The 16325-nt window shown below is 42.9% G+C and overlaps 1 protein-coding gene across 5 annotated transcripts in view; it reads left to right on the top strand.

Annotated features, from left to right (window-relative positions):
• Positions 1 to 16325, top strand: part of TGFBR2 (transforming growth factor beta receptor 2) — a 110621-nt gene that overhangs the window by 91308 nt on the left and 2988 nt on the right. For all 5 annotated transcript variants that reach the window (XM_070575915.1, XM_070575916.1, XM_070575919.1 and 2 more), the window contains 2 exons: positions 1119 to 1260; positions 13623 to 13750. In XM_070575915.1, the coding sequence (XP_070432016.1) occupies positions 1119 to 1260; positions 13623 to 13750 (270 nt within the window). The remainder of the gene's footprint in view (positions 1 to 1118; positions 1261 to 13622; positions 13751 to 16325) is intronic.

Here is a 16325-nt window from a genome sequence, read left to right as displayed (position 1 = left end):
GAAACTTTTTTGGCTAAGGAGCTATTGGAAAGTGACTAGAAATTTCCAAGATATCTTTTATGAATGGTGGGGCCCATGTTTTCACACACTGGAAGCTTGACTCTGGATTAGAGTGGTGTCTTGAGAGCACCGTTATTTCCTCTAACCAGGTGGAGAGACGTGCTTCTGAAGCATTTAATCACAGCTCAGTCAGCCCTCTGGGTCCGTGGCTGCCCATGTAGTGTTGAGGTAAACATGTTGAAACACTGTGGATTCATGTGCCAGGGTAATGAGTCATGCAATGACCTATTAAAAAGAAAATTTTCTTCTCATACATGCCAATAAGGAACATTCCTTGGGATGGTAATATCAACTCACTTAACCTTCCTTAGATCCTTGGGAAAATAGAATTTTGTTGTTATTTAGTCAAGCTATACATGCTGTAATTTCAAATATTTAATTGATTTCTTGGCTAGAAGTATTTTTTCTTTTTTTCTCTGGATCCCAATGTTTTCATATTATCAGTCATTGTCAAAATAAAATTATATAGCATGCCCTTAAATTATAAAATGATTCAGATTTGTTGTTTTACTTTGGAAATACTTTCATACAATTTAGTACAGATTTTTATGAAATTATACTACACCCTTGGCACACTAGAATGTGCCATGGGGTAAACAAAGAAGATTAAGATGGTCCTTAAGTGACCAAAACTAATGATGATAATTAGTATTATTATTTTCACCATAAATCTTGGAGTTTCAGGAATGAAAAATATTTAATTTGCAAAAGCAAAAATAAACATCTAAAGTATCACAGATCTTGTCTCCTAGGTTATCTGCAAGGATGTTATTGTATGATATGATGACATATATATCATGGGACTAGATAAGATAGCTCTGTGGGTTGGCATTTCCTTATTTTGGCATGCTTTGTTCGTATTCTTTACAGGGTTTTCAGGGAGAAAACACGTATTTTTGAAAATAATTATGTAAGCTCTGCCTCTCTGTGCCAGTCTCATTACTTCGAAGGTCATTGTGCTTTTTAAAGATCATCTGTTCATGTGGGGGACAAACGTCAGCTATATTTTGAAAATAAAAATGCAGCTGGAATTAAATGATGGGCTGTTTTTGCTTTAGGTGGGAACTGCAAGATACATGGCCCCAGAAGTCCTGGAGTCCAGGATGAATTTGGAGAATGTTGAGTCCTTCAAGCAGACAGATGTCTACTCCATGGCTCTGGTGCTCTGGGAAATGACATCTCGCTGTAACGCAGTGGGAGGTACGTATGGACCACCATCATGGTGCAGTGGTGGATGCTCCTTTGAATGATGTCATGTTAGTTGCTTCAAGGGTGATTCCAGGATTACGAAAGAGTTAACCCCACAGTGAGAGGTAGTTGAGATCTGGTAGTGCACAGCCATTCCAGAATGATTTGGAACTGTGCTAAAAAAGCCTAGGTTTTTAAGCTGAAAGCTGTGTTTGGAGCATAAATCTTTTTATCTCCTTTCTTGAAATATAATTACTTTTCTCTTGACACCTCTCTTCACAAATATTTAAATATCTCGCAAGAGACGAACACTGCTAATATTTATAAGAATTATTTCTACTTATCAAATGGATAATATTATTCAGAAAAGTATCTGATTTTTGTTTCTTTTTGTATTTTAAGATTTTTGAGAATTGTAAGGTCTAGGAGATGAATGTGACTCAAAATTACTTTTATAGACCTGACTTTCCTTGTATTGGGCAAAACAAGCAGAATGGTTTGATGCATTTGTTTAGGTTTTGAAAAATCTAGTGAAGAGAGTTTATTGAGGAGTGCAGTATTCTTCATGGGTACAGGGAGGGTGTCATTGTTTTAGAGAGTATTGTCCCCTGATCTTCCTGGACATGAGAATGGCTGAGGTCTACATGACTTTATCCTTTTCTGACTCTCCTTGCAGTAGTTTTCATCAGAGTCTTAGCTCTTACCTTGGAAATTAATGCATGCCATCCTAGTCCTGACTAGCTGCTGAATCAAGCCAAGCTAACTCCAATTTTGTTTTTAACTCTTTGTTTTGTAATAATTTGAGACTTACCGAATTGTTGCAAAAATAGTACAACGTTTGCATACGCTCTTCACCTGGCTTCCCCTTGCATGAACATCTTACCTAAATCATAATTCAGCTATTGAAAACAGGAAATTAACATTGGTACAATACTCATAACTAGTCTATAGAACTTACTCGAATTTCCAAGTCCCCAGAAATGTCCTTTTCTGAACAGGAGCCAATCCCGGATCCTACTTCCGTTTAACATCCATGCCTCCTTAGTCTCCTTCAACTTGTGCCAGTTCCTCAAGCTGTCTTTGTCTTTCATGACCTTGACACTTGTGAAGAATTTAGTTATTTTTTAGACAGTCTCTCACTTTGGGTTTCTCTGATGTTTTCTCCTCATTACGTTGAGATTGTGCATTTTGGGCAAGAATACCACAGACATGATGTTGTGTCCTTCTCAGTGCCTCATATTGGGGTCACAAGATGTCAGTGTGCCCAATTATTGGTGATCTTCAATTTGATCATTTAGTTAAGTTTTTGCCAGATTTCTCCCCTGTAAAGATACTGTTTTTGTCCACTTGTAATTAACATATATCTTGTGGGAAAGTACTTTGGCCTGTTTCTAAAAATACTAAACACCTGTTTAGTAAGGATACTACACCTGTTTCTCATTATAATTTTACCTGCCAATTTTAGGATCCATCAGTACTTCTTGCTGGCAACAATCATTACTGTAATGTTTGCCTAACAAGTGATTTCCTTTCTTCTCCCTCTACATTTATTAATAAATATTCTACTGTAAGGGAGATCTGCCCTTTCTCTCACCACCTCCTGTTATTTATTCATTTAATTATGTATTTATCTCAGTATGGAGTTGTGGATATTTATTTTATTCTATGGGTATCCGATATCATCAGTATTTATTTTGTTGCTCAGATTGCCACAGCTTTGACCACTGGGCAAAACTACCCAACATTTTGCTGGATTTGGTTGGCGCTCTTGCTAGCTCTGATTCTTCCTCCTGTTTAGAACTATCTTAGCTGACTCTCCAGGATGACACCAGGTCATCGCCTCCCATTGCAAACCTTGCTGTACCTTCGCCTATGTCCTGGGTCCCTGCATGGGGATAGCACTTTCTATCTGGCTGATACTATGGTTTTCTGGTTTCCTGCCTAAGATTTCTTCCCCTGCGGCATTTCCAAAAGTAACTTGGTTTTTCCTTCCACAGTGAAATTGGTTTAACCAAAGTTTCAGCCACTGAGAATGATTTTCTGCTTAAAAGCTTTGACACTTCCCAAATGAATCCTGAGACCAGTCTGAGCTGTGTAAGAGATGATGCTGTTGTCATTGCCAGGATAAATTTACCCAGATTTGGGTATCTTTTCTGTCCTTTCAAACTCATTGTTCTGTCAGCTTGAGATGGAGGTTGTGTCTTTGTCTTTCCCTCCGTCTGTGCAGTGGGTTTCTTAAGGCCCTGTGTGTGCTCCCTGCTCTCATTGTTATCAAAGACTGAAGCCCTTTCCTGTTGATATTTGCTGAGTGTGGAAGAATTTGGGCTAACGGCAAAGAACTGAGTTCACCAACTTTTACGAGGTCTAAAAACAGATACAGTATAAACAAGTTTTCCCAAGGAAGGAACAGGATCTCATTTGTTCAGCTAGTCTCAAGAAACCTTTCATAACCTTTAGGATAAGAACAGACGGCTTTTGGGGAACCGGAAAGAGGCCATCCTGGTTCTCATTTTGTTTGATCCTAAGCCCACAGCCCTGTTTCTCCCATCTCCGCTTCGGCTGCAGAAGCCAGTTTTATTTATCTGTCCTTGCTTCGGTCCAACAGAAAGCCCTTGACTCGATTAAGTGAAGTGAACTCACATATTAAGCCATTTCTTTTACCTTTTTTAGAAAGCATTGATTGTTTTTCCTTTTGGAAAAAAAGCAAAGGTTTTGGAAACCTTCAAGACAGATTTTTAGCCTAGTCTTAATTTCAGATTTTTCTTTTATACTTAAAGAAAGGTACATAAAACCTGAAGGTAGATGTGGTCCCTCCTAGCTGTTGTAGAAACACACATAGAAAGGGCTTGCTCTCAGGAAGCATGTAGTTTACTGATGAAACAGACATTTATTTTTTCTCCTTTACTTTTCAAAAATTTGTATATACAGACACATTTCTTGCCTTACAAATAAAATAGCTAATAATTCCCTCTAGTTGACATTAGGCTTTAATGTATAAGGTCTAAGAAACAAGGCAGGACGTAAAAGGGCTTTTCTTAAGCTTAAACTTTTCTGCCACTTGAAATACAACATATGTAAGTACTGTTCTTCATTGACAGTCTCACTTTAAAAAGGAAATGTGGAATATGCTTACCTTAGTACGATGAATTGTAGATCAACATTTTATTTCACAACATAGGTCAACTAACATTCCATTCAGTTTATTCTGAGAAGCAGAACATCTGATGGAATGAGGCAGGGGCAGTCTTGGGGGAGAATGTGAAATACCAGCTTTCCTGCCTGTGAGTGACTCCATTCTGTTCTTAAGGTTGAGACCAGACTCTCCACATGGAAGCTAAGCCCGGCCCTTGCTTGCCTCTCTAGGCTCGTCTCCAACCAGTGCTCTCATTCTGCATTCATTGTTCGGAACCTCCTGTAGGTCTCATCTCTAGGCTTTGTCTCACGCCATTTCGTGGGACTAGAACACTGAAATAGACTATTACACAGGCAAATGTGGTGGAGTTGTGATTGGCGCTGCAGGAAGGTAAGGCAGGGGGCACAAGGGACTGAATGCCGACATCGGCTAAAGGGAATGCAACCAAAGGATCAGGACTGAGAGTTAGGTCAGCTCTCGAAGGGTCGGTAAGACTCAGAAGTGTCCTCTTCAGTTACTTCCTTATCAGCCAGCCTCTCCTCTGAGCAGAACAGCACAGGGAAACCCAAGAAAGATACAGCATTACCTGGAGAAGCCTCACTCTTATCAGGTGAAAAAATGCCAACATGATAATACCACCCTTCTAGCCACCTGGTACAGCTCTGTTAGTACAAAATTCCACGTCAGAGCTCAAGGGATGGGTTGTCATAATTGAACAGAGTGGTCAAAAGGGAAAGACTTTCTGGTAGAAGTAGGTTTGGTCCAGATGAGGAAAGCCACCAAGGAATAATAGCTACCCTTACTTGAGCACTTGCCTCATGGGTCAGCGCATTTGATCTACTAAGCACCCTTTAAACTATTGTAGTATTATTAACCCCATTTCACAGATGAGAAAACTGAGGCTTCAGGAGATGGGAAAGTTGTGGAGACAGGAATCAAAGCCCTGTTGTCTGACACTAGCCCACAGACTCTAACCTTCCTAGTCCAGTGCTGGCCTGAGCAATGGAGAACATGTTTAATAAATGGCAGCCACACGCATCATTATTATTATGGATGGAGTGGTCAGTACTACTTTGTGCATCCTGGCCTTTGACTCGAAGCCTTTCAGGAAGTACCTGGCAAGACAGTCGCACACTTGAAGAGCAGTCAGTGATGGCCTCACTTCTGAAGGTTTCCACTGATTGACTTTCCTGTCTCCTCTGGGTAAATCTCTGTCAACAGAATCCAAAGGCTGTGAAATTCTGTGGCATGTTCATAAACTCAGTGCCTTAAAGTCTGAGATAACTTCCTTTTCCTTATTTTTCTGAAGATACATTCGTTCATTCATTCACTCATTCACTCAATAAGTATTTATTGAGTACCTATGGAGTGGCAGTGTTATTCAAAATGCTAAGGATACAGCAGTGAAAAAAAGTCTCTGTCCTCAGGGACAGGGAGTCTAATGAAGACCTAATACTCTAGAAAGACGGGTAATGAACAAATAGATACATTATACAACGTGGAGGGAAGGAGGTAGATATGGCGATTTTAGAAAGACAATAACTCGAAGTTAGGGCATAGAAAATGACAGAGGGTGTTATTTCAGACACTTGAGTCATCTGAAAGAATAAAGAGAAAAGTCAAGAAAACAGGTCTCTCGGAGTTGTTTGAAGAAGAACAAGATAGAAGGAGGTGATTGGTGTGTTCCTGTTTTATGAAGAAAGGGAAAAGTCATGAAATCTCCATTCAGCAAGGACAAACTCGGAGGCTGGTTCTCTTTTACAAAGAACCCTCTGTGGGGCTTTTGGCTTATTTGGTGTTCATGCAAATGTTTGTGTGGTGTGTGGGAGGCCGACGCAGGCCAGGCTGGTCCCTTTCAGGCTCCCTTTGGCGAGCACAGCAGGCACAATACTCACGTCATCCCCAGCCAAAATGGGCCCACAAGCAGACGACTTCCAAACCCCTAGCCATTTAGGCCTTTGAATATAAGCTGACGCACAGCAGCCCGCCGAGCAAGGATTTAACAAGAGGAGAAACACAAGCCCAAGAATGGCTCCTGAGTGTATTGTCAGCTGGCTGCCGTCTGTGAGACAGACAGAAAGTACAAATGAGTCAAAAAGAAAAGAAAGGGAGAGAAATAGAAAAAGAAGCGTGAGAGAGAAACACTGAAGAGAGGCTAGGATGGAAGCGCTTCGTTTTCCTGCGTTTCAGGGGAGGATAATTCGGAAGGCGGATAGTTGAAAACTCAGGAGTACGGCTTCAGGGAAAACCGTCAACACCTTTGCTGCCTGCTACAATCCAAACAGCAGCTGTGTACCAGATGCTGACGTTCAGAGGAACACTGTTGCTGTCCCAGAGACTTGCCCTCTGAGTGTTGCTGACCTGGGAAGGGAGACGCAAGCATAGTCCCTTCCGAGAGCCTTCTGAGAGAAATGGAAAGAAGCTGCAAGGCCCTGGAGCTGGGGGCGGCTTCATCACTAAATATATTGTGGGGAAAACAGGGGGAGGGGTGCTGGAATGGAGAGCAGGTTGTTCTCGAGCTGTGAAATAAAGAAGTTGCTTAGGGGAGATGTCTGAGGCACGCAGGGAGGTCCTGAGGTGTTCGGCCTCCAGCCCCCTGGCATGGGAAGCAGTCCGAGGGTGAGAGAGGGACTTGGTGTGAGTAAATAATTCTGCTGCGTGGGCTTCTGCTTTGGGCTGGGTGTCCCAGACCCTGGAACAAGAATTTGAGTGTAAGTAGTTTCTTTGGGGAGAAATCTCAGGAAATGCCAGTCAGAGAACAGAAAATTGAGTCAGGAAAGGGAAGGAAGCCAGGAAGTGGTGTGTTATCAAGCGGGTCACCCCTTGGATGACTGGAGCGTAATCCTGCTGGGGGCCCTGGATGCAGCGTCACACACGCACCTCAGCATCCACCTTCTGATGCACGAGGAAAGTGGAGTGCTTATCTTCCAACTCTCATCTGTCTGGTTGAGGGCTGCTCCGGAGGCAAGGGTGGAGAGGCCTTCCCCCCCAGATGCCCAGCCTGCCCCACTTGGAGCTGGGCCAGCGTGCATGGAAAGGGAGAGTGCAGAGGGCTGTGTGGCCAGCAGTCCTACAGGAGAATCCTGAGTAATAGTAGAGGGCACATGTGATTTTTCTTATTTTGTGGACATAGAGCTGAGGCACAAAGTGTTGACATCTCTTTTGCAAGTCCTCATATCTAGTTTATGATGACACCAGGGCAAACACAGTTAATAATACTCCTCTTTAGGGTGCGTATTGCTAGCACTTTTTTGTAAGTGCTAAACTCAGTCTTATTCTCTAAACTCTTTGCCCTTTTTTCTTAGAGGCATTTCCAAATTTCTTTTACAGATCGTTCTTATTATAGGTTAGCCAGGTAGAGCACTCTCTGAGCTAACCCCACTCACCCCTGAACTTGATTTCTCTGCAGTTCTTAACCGAAGGGAGGCCTGAGCCTGGGTACCATTTGATTAAATGTGTAAAGAGGAACTCTAGAAAATAGTGCATTCATTCTCTTGCCAGCCATGCCCTGGTCTGGTGCCTGTGGTGTAAAATGTGACAGTCTCGTTTTTCCCCACCTCCGCCCCCACCAGTCCCCCTACCTCCAAAAACTCAGAATGGACAAGTGTTTGGGTTTGATAGTAGCTAAGGAGAGTGCTGCCCTTTGTAATCGGTGTTTTTTTGCATGGCTTGTTTAGAAACCATAGTCATGCAACAGGTCCCATAAGGTTCCCTGTCTCAGGGTCATATGGTCAGGACAGCCTAGCCAAGACAGGGAAAGACACATTTGTCACATTTGTGACAGACGTGTTCCCACTTGGGGCTGCCCCAGCTGTGCTTATGCTAGTTGGAAGAGAAAGAACTCACTGAAATGCTTGGTAGAGAAAAGAAAGCATGAAAGCTTCCGAAAAAGGCAAAGCCATTTCATCAGAGTGACAGTAAGACAGTAGGCAGTTCTGAAGGCGCTTCCCGGAATCCAGTGCACTCTTTGGCATCAGTTTTCTCAACTGTAAAGTGAGGTGTTGGATTCTGTCTTTGAAGGCTCTTCTTCGGTAGTCTCTGTCTGACTAATTTGAAACCCTTAGAATATGTTTAATACCTTCCTTACTTTCCTCTGTCAAGATGCAGCTCATATTCCTTGCAAAACATTGAAAGCTGCTCCACGTGTGCGCTGTGAAACATGCTGGTCCTCCAACTGGCGGTTTCACATTTGCGATATGATGAGGACAGAAACTGAGAGTAGGTGTTTAGTACCTTTAATCATCATTTGATGTTGCCATGACCCCGAAGTGGGATTCATTTTTCTTGTAATTCATTTATATAGTCTTTTACCAAAGCCTCAGTCCCCAATGAATTTGGGGCAAAACCACAGGTCTTTTATAAAAAATAGATTGAGAAGTGCTCATTTATAAACAAGGGAAAAATTTAAGTCACTTTAAATCCCACTGAACTATTCAACTTAAGCCACTTTTGTGAAAGGAACTAGGGTTAGGAGTTGGGGAGAGATTTGCTTTTCTCTGTATCCATTTGTTTAGTAATTTTATAGTTTAATTGCATGCATTTCCTAAAGTAAAAGTATTTTAAGCACCAACATGAAAAATAAATAGATAACGATAAAAGATAGGCAGTTTGAACCCAGCGATTTTGCCCAGGTAGATTAAGCATCCCAGCCTCTAGATGCCTGAAACCAGGGGAAGGAAGCTGGAGTTGCAGAGGTCCCAGCCACCAACTTTTTGCTCGTCACCGGCTCTGCTCGATTCTGCAGTACTGTCTGGGTTTCAGTGCATGAGGTTCCATCCTTGGAAGGACTATCAGCGTCCACTTGGCTGGCAGTGGTTTCTGCCCTTTTACCTCCTCGCCCAGGGTTCAGGCTTCCGTCCAGGTGTCTGTGGCCATCCCCTTCAGCTGAGTCAACCTAAGTATCCATGGTATTCTGAGAGACTCTGAGAAGAACTGAGGAGCAGTTAAGAAATGGCCGCCAGGAAGGAAGGGCCTGCAGTATAATGTGTGTCAGTGGTCATCCTCCGCGTCCTAATGGAAGCTCCTAGAATGGCATTGCCTTAGCCACAAAAGGGACAAGAAGGCATCGCTGCCTGAGGGTGGGTTTCCTGATTGCCGCGATCAAATATCAAAGCTGGTGACTGAGACAAATGGACACACACTGCCAAGCATTAGGTCACCTTTATACACATTACAGGGCATGATAAAAAAAAAAAAATGGGTAGGAGTAGAGTGTTCAAAGTGAGGGAGAAGAGCAAAGAAAGAGCAATTGTAAAAATACATATAAGACAAAAAGCAAACTTAGCTAGTTTGGAAAATATATATTAAATAAATGTGACTTTTCCCAGGAGTTGAAGAAAGGTCAGCTTAAAATATGCATACACGAAAGACTACTTTAGCCTGAAGGGACTGGAGCATGCCAGTTCAATGATCAGCCCAGACTTGTCTGTTCTAAACTCAGAAGGAGGCAGGAGGCTCATGGATTCATACTCTTCTAGTCCGGCTCAGGGAGTCAATCCCCTCTCTAGCTCCTTTCAGGCTCTCTTTGACCCCCTTCCCCACATACTCTCCCACAAGGCAAAGAGAGGAAGAAGTCTTCGTCTCCCCTGGGAATAATACGGACTCTCACAACTTCTCAAGGTTTTAAGAAAAGTAGGAAGTAATCCGGTTGAAATTCTCTTTGCTTTGGGAAAGAACTGTTGCATTTGTCTTCTTTTCCACAGGAACATCCATTAGTTTTTCATTAAGTGGAATACATTCCCACACCTGATGCCCAGTGCCATCCTCTCCCCATACCCCACAGAAACCTGCTTTGGTCCATGCAGAACTTAGAAAAGTAAACACTGTGGTTTATGTGACTCTGAAGATTAGGACTGGAAACCAAATAAATTGGCCCTGGGTTATCACATCAACTGTAAAGACATTTCCTTTGATCTCAAGGAATCTCAGCCATGAGATTGACACCTGGGGTTGATTCTGATCCTGGCATCTTCCTCCCCCAATTGTGCTCACCCCTCCCCCTCGTGAGCATTGCATTCGCTGTGCTACAGGAATTGTTGATGGGTTGGTACTTTCGGTTTCTTGAGAAGAGGCCACATCAAGGCTTCCTCAGGGTGACTTTGTGACCATGGTCAAATGGCGTCATTTACCTGAGACATAGACCTGGGAGAAAGGAGAAAGCACTTCTTTGGCAGCTGTCTTAGGCCAGCTTTACTAGAAATAGGATCCAACACACAGATTTTTGCAGAGTGATTTATTTTTTTTTAAATGACAGCAATTTTTTTTTCTTTTTTTATGCAGTTTTGGTGAGGAAGATTGGCCTCGCACTAACATCTGTTACTAATCTTCCTCTTTTTTTTTCCCCTCCCCATAGTTGCATATCCTAGTTATAGGTCATTCTAGCTCTTCTATGTGGGATGCCGCCACAGCATGGCTTGATGAGTGGTGTGTAGGTCCGCACCCAGGATCTGAACTGGTAACCCTGGGCTGCTGAAGCAGAGCACACAAACTCAGCCACAGGGCCAGCCACTGCACAGTGATTTATTAAGGACAAGGTCTCAGGAGAAGCGAGTAAGAGAAACAGGAAGGGGAAAGAGGTCAGCAAACCAGCAGTTTTGGGAGATGTCTAGCCTCAGCCTGATCGCACAGGGAACTCTGGAGTATGAATTACACCAAAGTTATCACCCCCAGAGGCAAGAGGGTTAGACTGTGAAAACTCCCACATTAATTTGTCTTTAGCTACAGGCTGCCCCTGGAGGTGAGGCTGTCATGTTCCAGAAATCTCCAGGCCAGGTAGTCCCATCAGCCAAGGACAATCCTCCAGAGAAGGGTGAAGGTATGAGCCCTTAGGACTCAACACCTGCGGAGCTGGGGTCTGTGCTCCTGGCTTGCTAAGGGGCATCTAGGCAGGGTGCCAACCACGTCTGCTACAGCCACCACAACAGTTGGAAGTGGAGAGTCAGTGGACTGATACATTATCTAAGGAGCAATTTATATCATATACAAATCCTATCTATTACATTGTATTATAAGTATTCATATCTCCAGGCATGGCACTAAGAGGGCGTCCCATTATTTGACTAGATTGGATTTCAAGGTAACTGTGAAGGGCAACATGGAGGTCATTCAATTCAGCCCCTTTATTTTATAGAAGAGAAGAATTAGGTCAGAGTAAACCCTTACTGGGAACCAGCTCTGCTTCTCGGTGCTCTGCTTTTTCTTGAATTCAACCCAGCTCATAATTGTCGAATGCCTACTATGTGTAAGGCACAATTTTAGGCACCAAGGAGGGAACTGCAAGACACAAAACACAGCCTCTGCCTTGGGCCTTAGGAATTTACTGTCTGGTAGAAGATAAGAGAACAGCAGAAAACAAAAAGAAGGATATTATGCAAATCAAAATTCAGATCTCTCTCCAAGAGCAGTACGGATTAAGTGCTGTGGGCCCTTGAAGGCAAATGTGGACACACAGAAGGATGGTGTGTGCTTGTCTCGATATGATGGGAGGCCTTCCTCCCAAATTTCCCTATATCTCAAACTATGGAAAAAGAAAAATATCCCACTAGCTCTTCTATTTGGGCAAGGCTGAAGAAGATAAATATGCAAGTAGGGTTCTGGGAAAGGGGGAAAAAATAAATTAACGAGAACAAGCCATCCCTTCTCAAAATGACATTTTGCCTTGAAAGCTTTCATAGTTCTTAGCCTGGAAGGGCAGATTATTGAAAGTCTTACTCATTAAACAAGATGATTTTAAGACTAAAAGTCAAAGGTTCTACTACTCTAGAGAAAAATGTTGAATCCAACCTACTCTCCCCTTTCAGCTCAGACGTATTTTAGCACTGGGAGTGTTTTCTGTCTTTTAAATTGTCCTCTGTGGCACTGATGTGTACATCGGTCTGCCCATTTAAATTAGTGTGTTATTTTCATATTCACCCAGAGTTTATGTGCTGCCACTTTGGACAGGATCTAAGATTCATTCATTCATTTGTTACTCAACAAAGCATTTGTTGAGAGCCTATTGTATGGGAGGCCCTGTCCTGGGTGCTAGGAATACAAGAATGAGAAGAGGGCTCTCAACCTGCCCTCCAGTGCTCACAGTCTAGTTAGATGAGACAGATAAACAGGCGATTATATTAAAATGTGATACATGCTAAATAGAGCTTTGCTCAGCCCATCTGAGAACAACTTAGAGGATGTTCACGAAAGTTTCTGTAAAGAAATTGACCTTAGTTGAAACCTGAAGGCCTAGTGAAGGGAGCACCATACATAGCATGTATCGTTGAAGAAACATTATCTTTTAAAATCTTGTTTGTTGATGTTATTGCTAATCTGTCTCTTCTGTCATCCGACTAAAACAGTATTTCTCAACTCTTTTTTCATCATGGCTTTCGAAAGGAGGCTTTTAGACATTTTTTTCTTAATCCCCACTCCTCCTAAATTTTTTTCCTTGTGGTAAAACATGCATAACATAAAATTCCCCATTTTAATCATTTTTAAACTAGCATTAAGTACATTCACAATGTTGTTCAACCATCACTGTTATCCATTTCCAGAAATTTTTTATCTGCTCGACCTGAAACTCTGTACCCATTAAATAATAACTGTCCATCTCTCCTCCCCCAGGCCCCTGGAAACCACTACTCTACTTTCTGTCTTTATGTCTAGAATTAGCCTATTCTAGGAACCTCATATAAGTGGAATCATACAACATTTGTCCTTTGGTGTCTGGTTTATTTCTACCAGAATGTTTTCAAGATTCATCCATGTTGCAGTATGTGTCAAAATTTGAATCCTTTTTATGGCCGAATTCCCTCATGAAATTTTAACACCACATGTTAAGTCTGTTTATGTACTGTGGACTTTTGTAGGGCCACAGACCATTGTAATATGTAAGATTTTTCCACTTCCCAAGAACTGATTTTGCCCCCTTGGGGCAATGTCACCCCATTGAGAATGCCTGTGTTAAAATGTGAGCTCGGTGACCTTGTTGGTCTTGTTCTCCACTGTGTCCCCAGCTGTTAGCGCAACACCTTGAGTATAATAAGCAGTTGACAATCATTTGTTGATGCTTCTCAAGCTCCTTCCACAACCACTCTTTCCTTTATTTTAATCCACTGTTATTAAAAATTGCTATTAGAGTAGTCACAGATATATCTTGACTCTCAGTGCTTCATGCTGCCCAGCCAGACATCTCAACGTGCTTATTTGTCCCGGCTGTACACACCCTTCTCAATGGCCTTGTGTTTGCCTGCTTTCTTAACAGAAGTGAAAGATTATGAGCCTCCATTTGGTTCCAAGGTGCGGGAGCATCCCTGTGTCGAAAGCATGAAGGACAATGTCTTGAGAGATCGAGGACGACCAGAAATTCCCAGCTCCTGGCTCAACCACCAGGTAAGGAGTGACTCTTTTGAGGGGTGAATAAGATTCTTCTGAGGTAACCTCTTAGGTAGGAGACAATTCTGGAATCTTGGGCTTCAATCTGATGCTGTTAGGTTTTGTTTATAAAGAAGATTCCAGTGAAGTGGGGTGACCCTGTTATGGTAAGTTCCAACAAGTAGGTAGATACAGCGTTCAAAGAGGGCTTGCAAATAATCATTTGAAAGGCATTTGTCACACTATCCAAGCCCTTTGGTTCGGGGTTAAAATTCTGTTTGCAGCCTCGGCCACTCACTCTCAAGCCTTTACATAGGGAGTTTATGTTTTCTTCCCTTCTGGTTCCAAATGTTTTCTTCTGGGAATCTTCAGCTCTGGAAGGAAATAGTTAGCAGAGTGAGAAATAAGCAGAGTTTGTCAGCCAGCTGGACTGAGAGGCGACTGCCGTGTGCTCAGGGTCACGTACAGGCCTTTGCAGGCTGTGCACACAGAGCTGGGAGAGAGGAGCCTAGCTCCCCACTCTGAAATGAAAGAAAGCAAAGTGGAATAGAAACATGCAAGTGGCCAAACAGGAAATCTGTCTTTTGAGAACATCCTAATGGCTTCTTATTTTTTCTTTTCAAGAAATGATAGCTAAGGCCATCCAGAGCAGGGCAGTGGTTCTGGACTTAGAGGGAAACCTGTCCAAATTCTTTGTTTGGGGGCATTTTTTTGCAGGCAATGGTCAAAGGAAAAGAAGAAAGTGATAGTTTATGAGAGGGAGAGGTCTGTCTGAGATACCCAGGAAAGATCTGGAATGAAGAATGAGAGGGAACGGGGTACCCCTATCTCACTGGCCAAACTGTTCTTTCTGCTGAGTAGAACCTTTCATTGCCTCCTTTGGATGAATTCCCTTATCCAGTGAAGGCTGGGGCTAAGTCCGAGGTTTTCCTAAGGGCAAGGCAAATTCAGATAAGAAACAGAAACAACAAATCAGGCGCAATCGGGAAGACAGATGGAGCAGGAAGCCCAGTCTGTGCCAGTCCTGGCCTGCAGCCACATCAGCAGACAGACCCTGACGAAGTCGGGGCAGAGCATGAACCAGGCTGCCGTAGTTCGGCGCTTCCCCAGGGTTTCGGGCAAAGCCTTGTTGACTCTGAAAATGCAAGACTGTTTTGCGTCAACTCTGAAATCAGAAGCACTAGTGTTATTTCTTTCAAACTCTGTTGCCGCCTCCATTGTAGCATTCTTGTAATGAAGCCATTATTCATGATGATAAAATTCTGGAAAGAATTTGCATAATACATTTTTTCTCTTAATGAGATTTGTTGCCCTATTGATTTCAAGTTAATGCTTAATATTTAATTTAATTTACTGCCTGTAATTACAGTGCCAGAATAAAATAAATGTTACTTGTGTACCAACAATAACACCCCACTCTTAACAGGACCATCAATCAATACCGTCAATTAGGTGAATTATACAATTAATTCAACATCATAAACTCAGTCTCAGGGCGGGAACGGAGGCAGAGGCTCCTAGGTGTGTTGGGAAAGTTGTTGGTGTGAGATGGTGGACAGGGTAAGTGCTGGCTCTGGAGACGCATTGGGCTTTATCCATCCCACCTGGGCCGCCGGTGTGAGGGATCCCCAGTGACGATGTGGAGCTTCTAATGAGCAGGAGCACACTCTGTTACCGCCTATTGGACTTTCTATTTAAGCCCTGCCTGCTTTATTTCCAAAAGGGGCTTGAGATGATAACAAAAATATTTGCAATGGAAAATAAAAATTAAGGCTGTGAGAGAAGACCCTTGCCACCATACTGGGCAGCATCCCCTGGATGGGCCTTTTGAATGCGGCCTTTGTGGGCCTAGGGTGAACCCTCTGAAACGGTCTAGAGTTAAGCACTTCTGACCTACAAAGACAGCTGTTTCATAGGGTCCAGTCTGCTGTTGCTGGAGAGGAGGGGGGAGAAACAGAGGGCATCTTTGGCAACTGTTGGAGGCGGCTACTGAATTACTCCCCAAAACATGTGGACTTTACAAAGTGAAATCAGACTAATGCCTGGATTTCACTCTGCCTGGGGTATTCAGCCCTGTTTAAATAAAAATGTGTATATGATTCCAACTATAGGACACTCTGGAAAAGGCAAAACCACAGAGACAGTAAAAAGATCTGTGGTTGGTTGTCAGAGGCTCAGGAGGCAAGGAAGGAGGGGTGACTGGTGGAGCGCAGAGGATGGTTTAGGGCAGTGAGCTTCTTCTGTGGGATACTATAATGGTGGATCCATGTCATTATACATTTGTCCAAACCCATAGTGTGTGCCCTTATGTGAACTGTAGACTTTGGTTGATAATACTGTGTCAATGCTGGTTCGCTGATTTTAACAAATGTCCCACACAGATGCAAGATGTTGATGGTGGGGGAGGTTGCGTGTGGGGGGAGAGGGCTATGGAAACCCTCTGTACTTTCCGCTCAATTTTGCTATTAACCTAAAACTTCCCTAAATAATAAAGCCTAGAACTGCTCTAAAGAAAAAAAGAAAAGAAAAGAAAGGTGTGAAACGGTGTTAGGGGCCACTTCATGGAAATTTTCAGGTATTGGGAATGCTACTG

The sequence above is a fragment of the Equus przewalskii genome, chromosome 15, assembly GCF_037783145.1.
Source record: "Equus przewalskii isolate Varuska chromosome 15, EquPr2, whole genome shotgun sequence".
Lineage (NCBI taxonomy): Eukaryota > Metazoa > Chordata > Mammalia > Perissodactyla > Equidae > Equus > Equus przewalskii.
The sequence above is the reverse complement of the archived record's forward strand: the minus strand, read 5'-3'. Positions and strand labels throughout refer to the sequence as shown.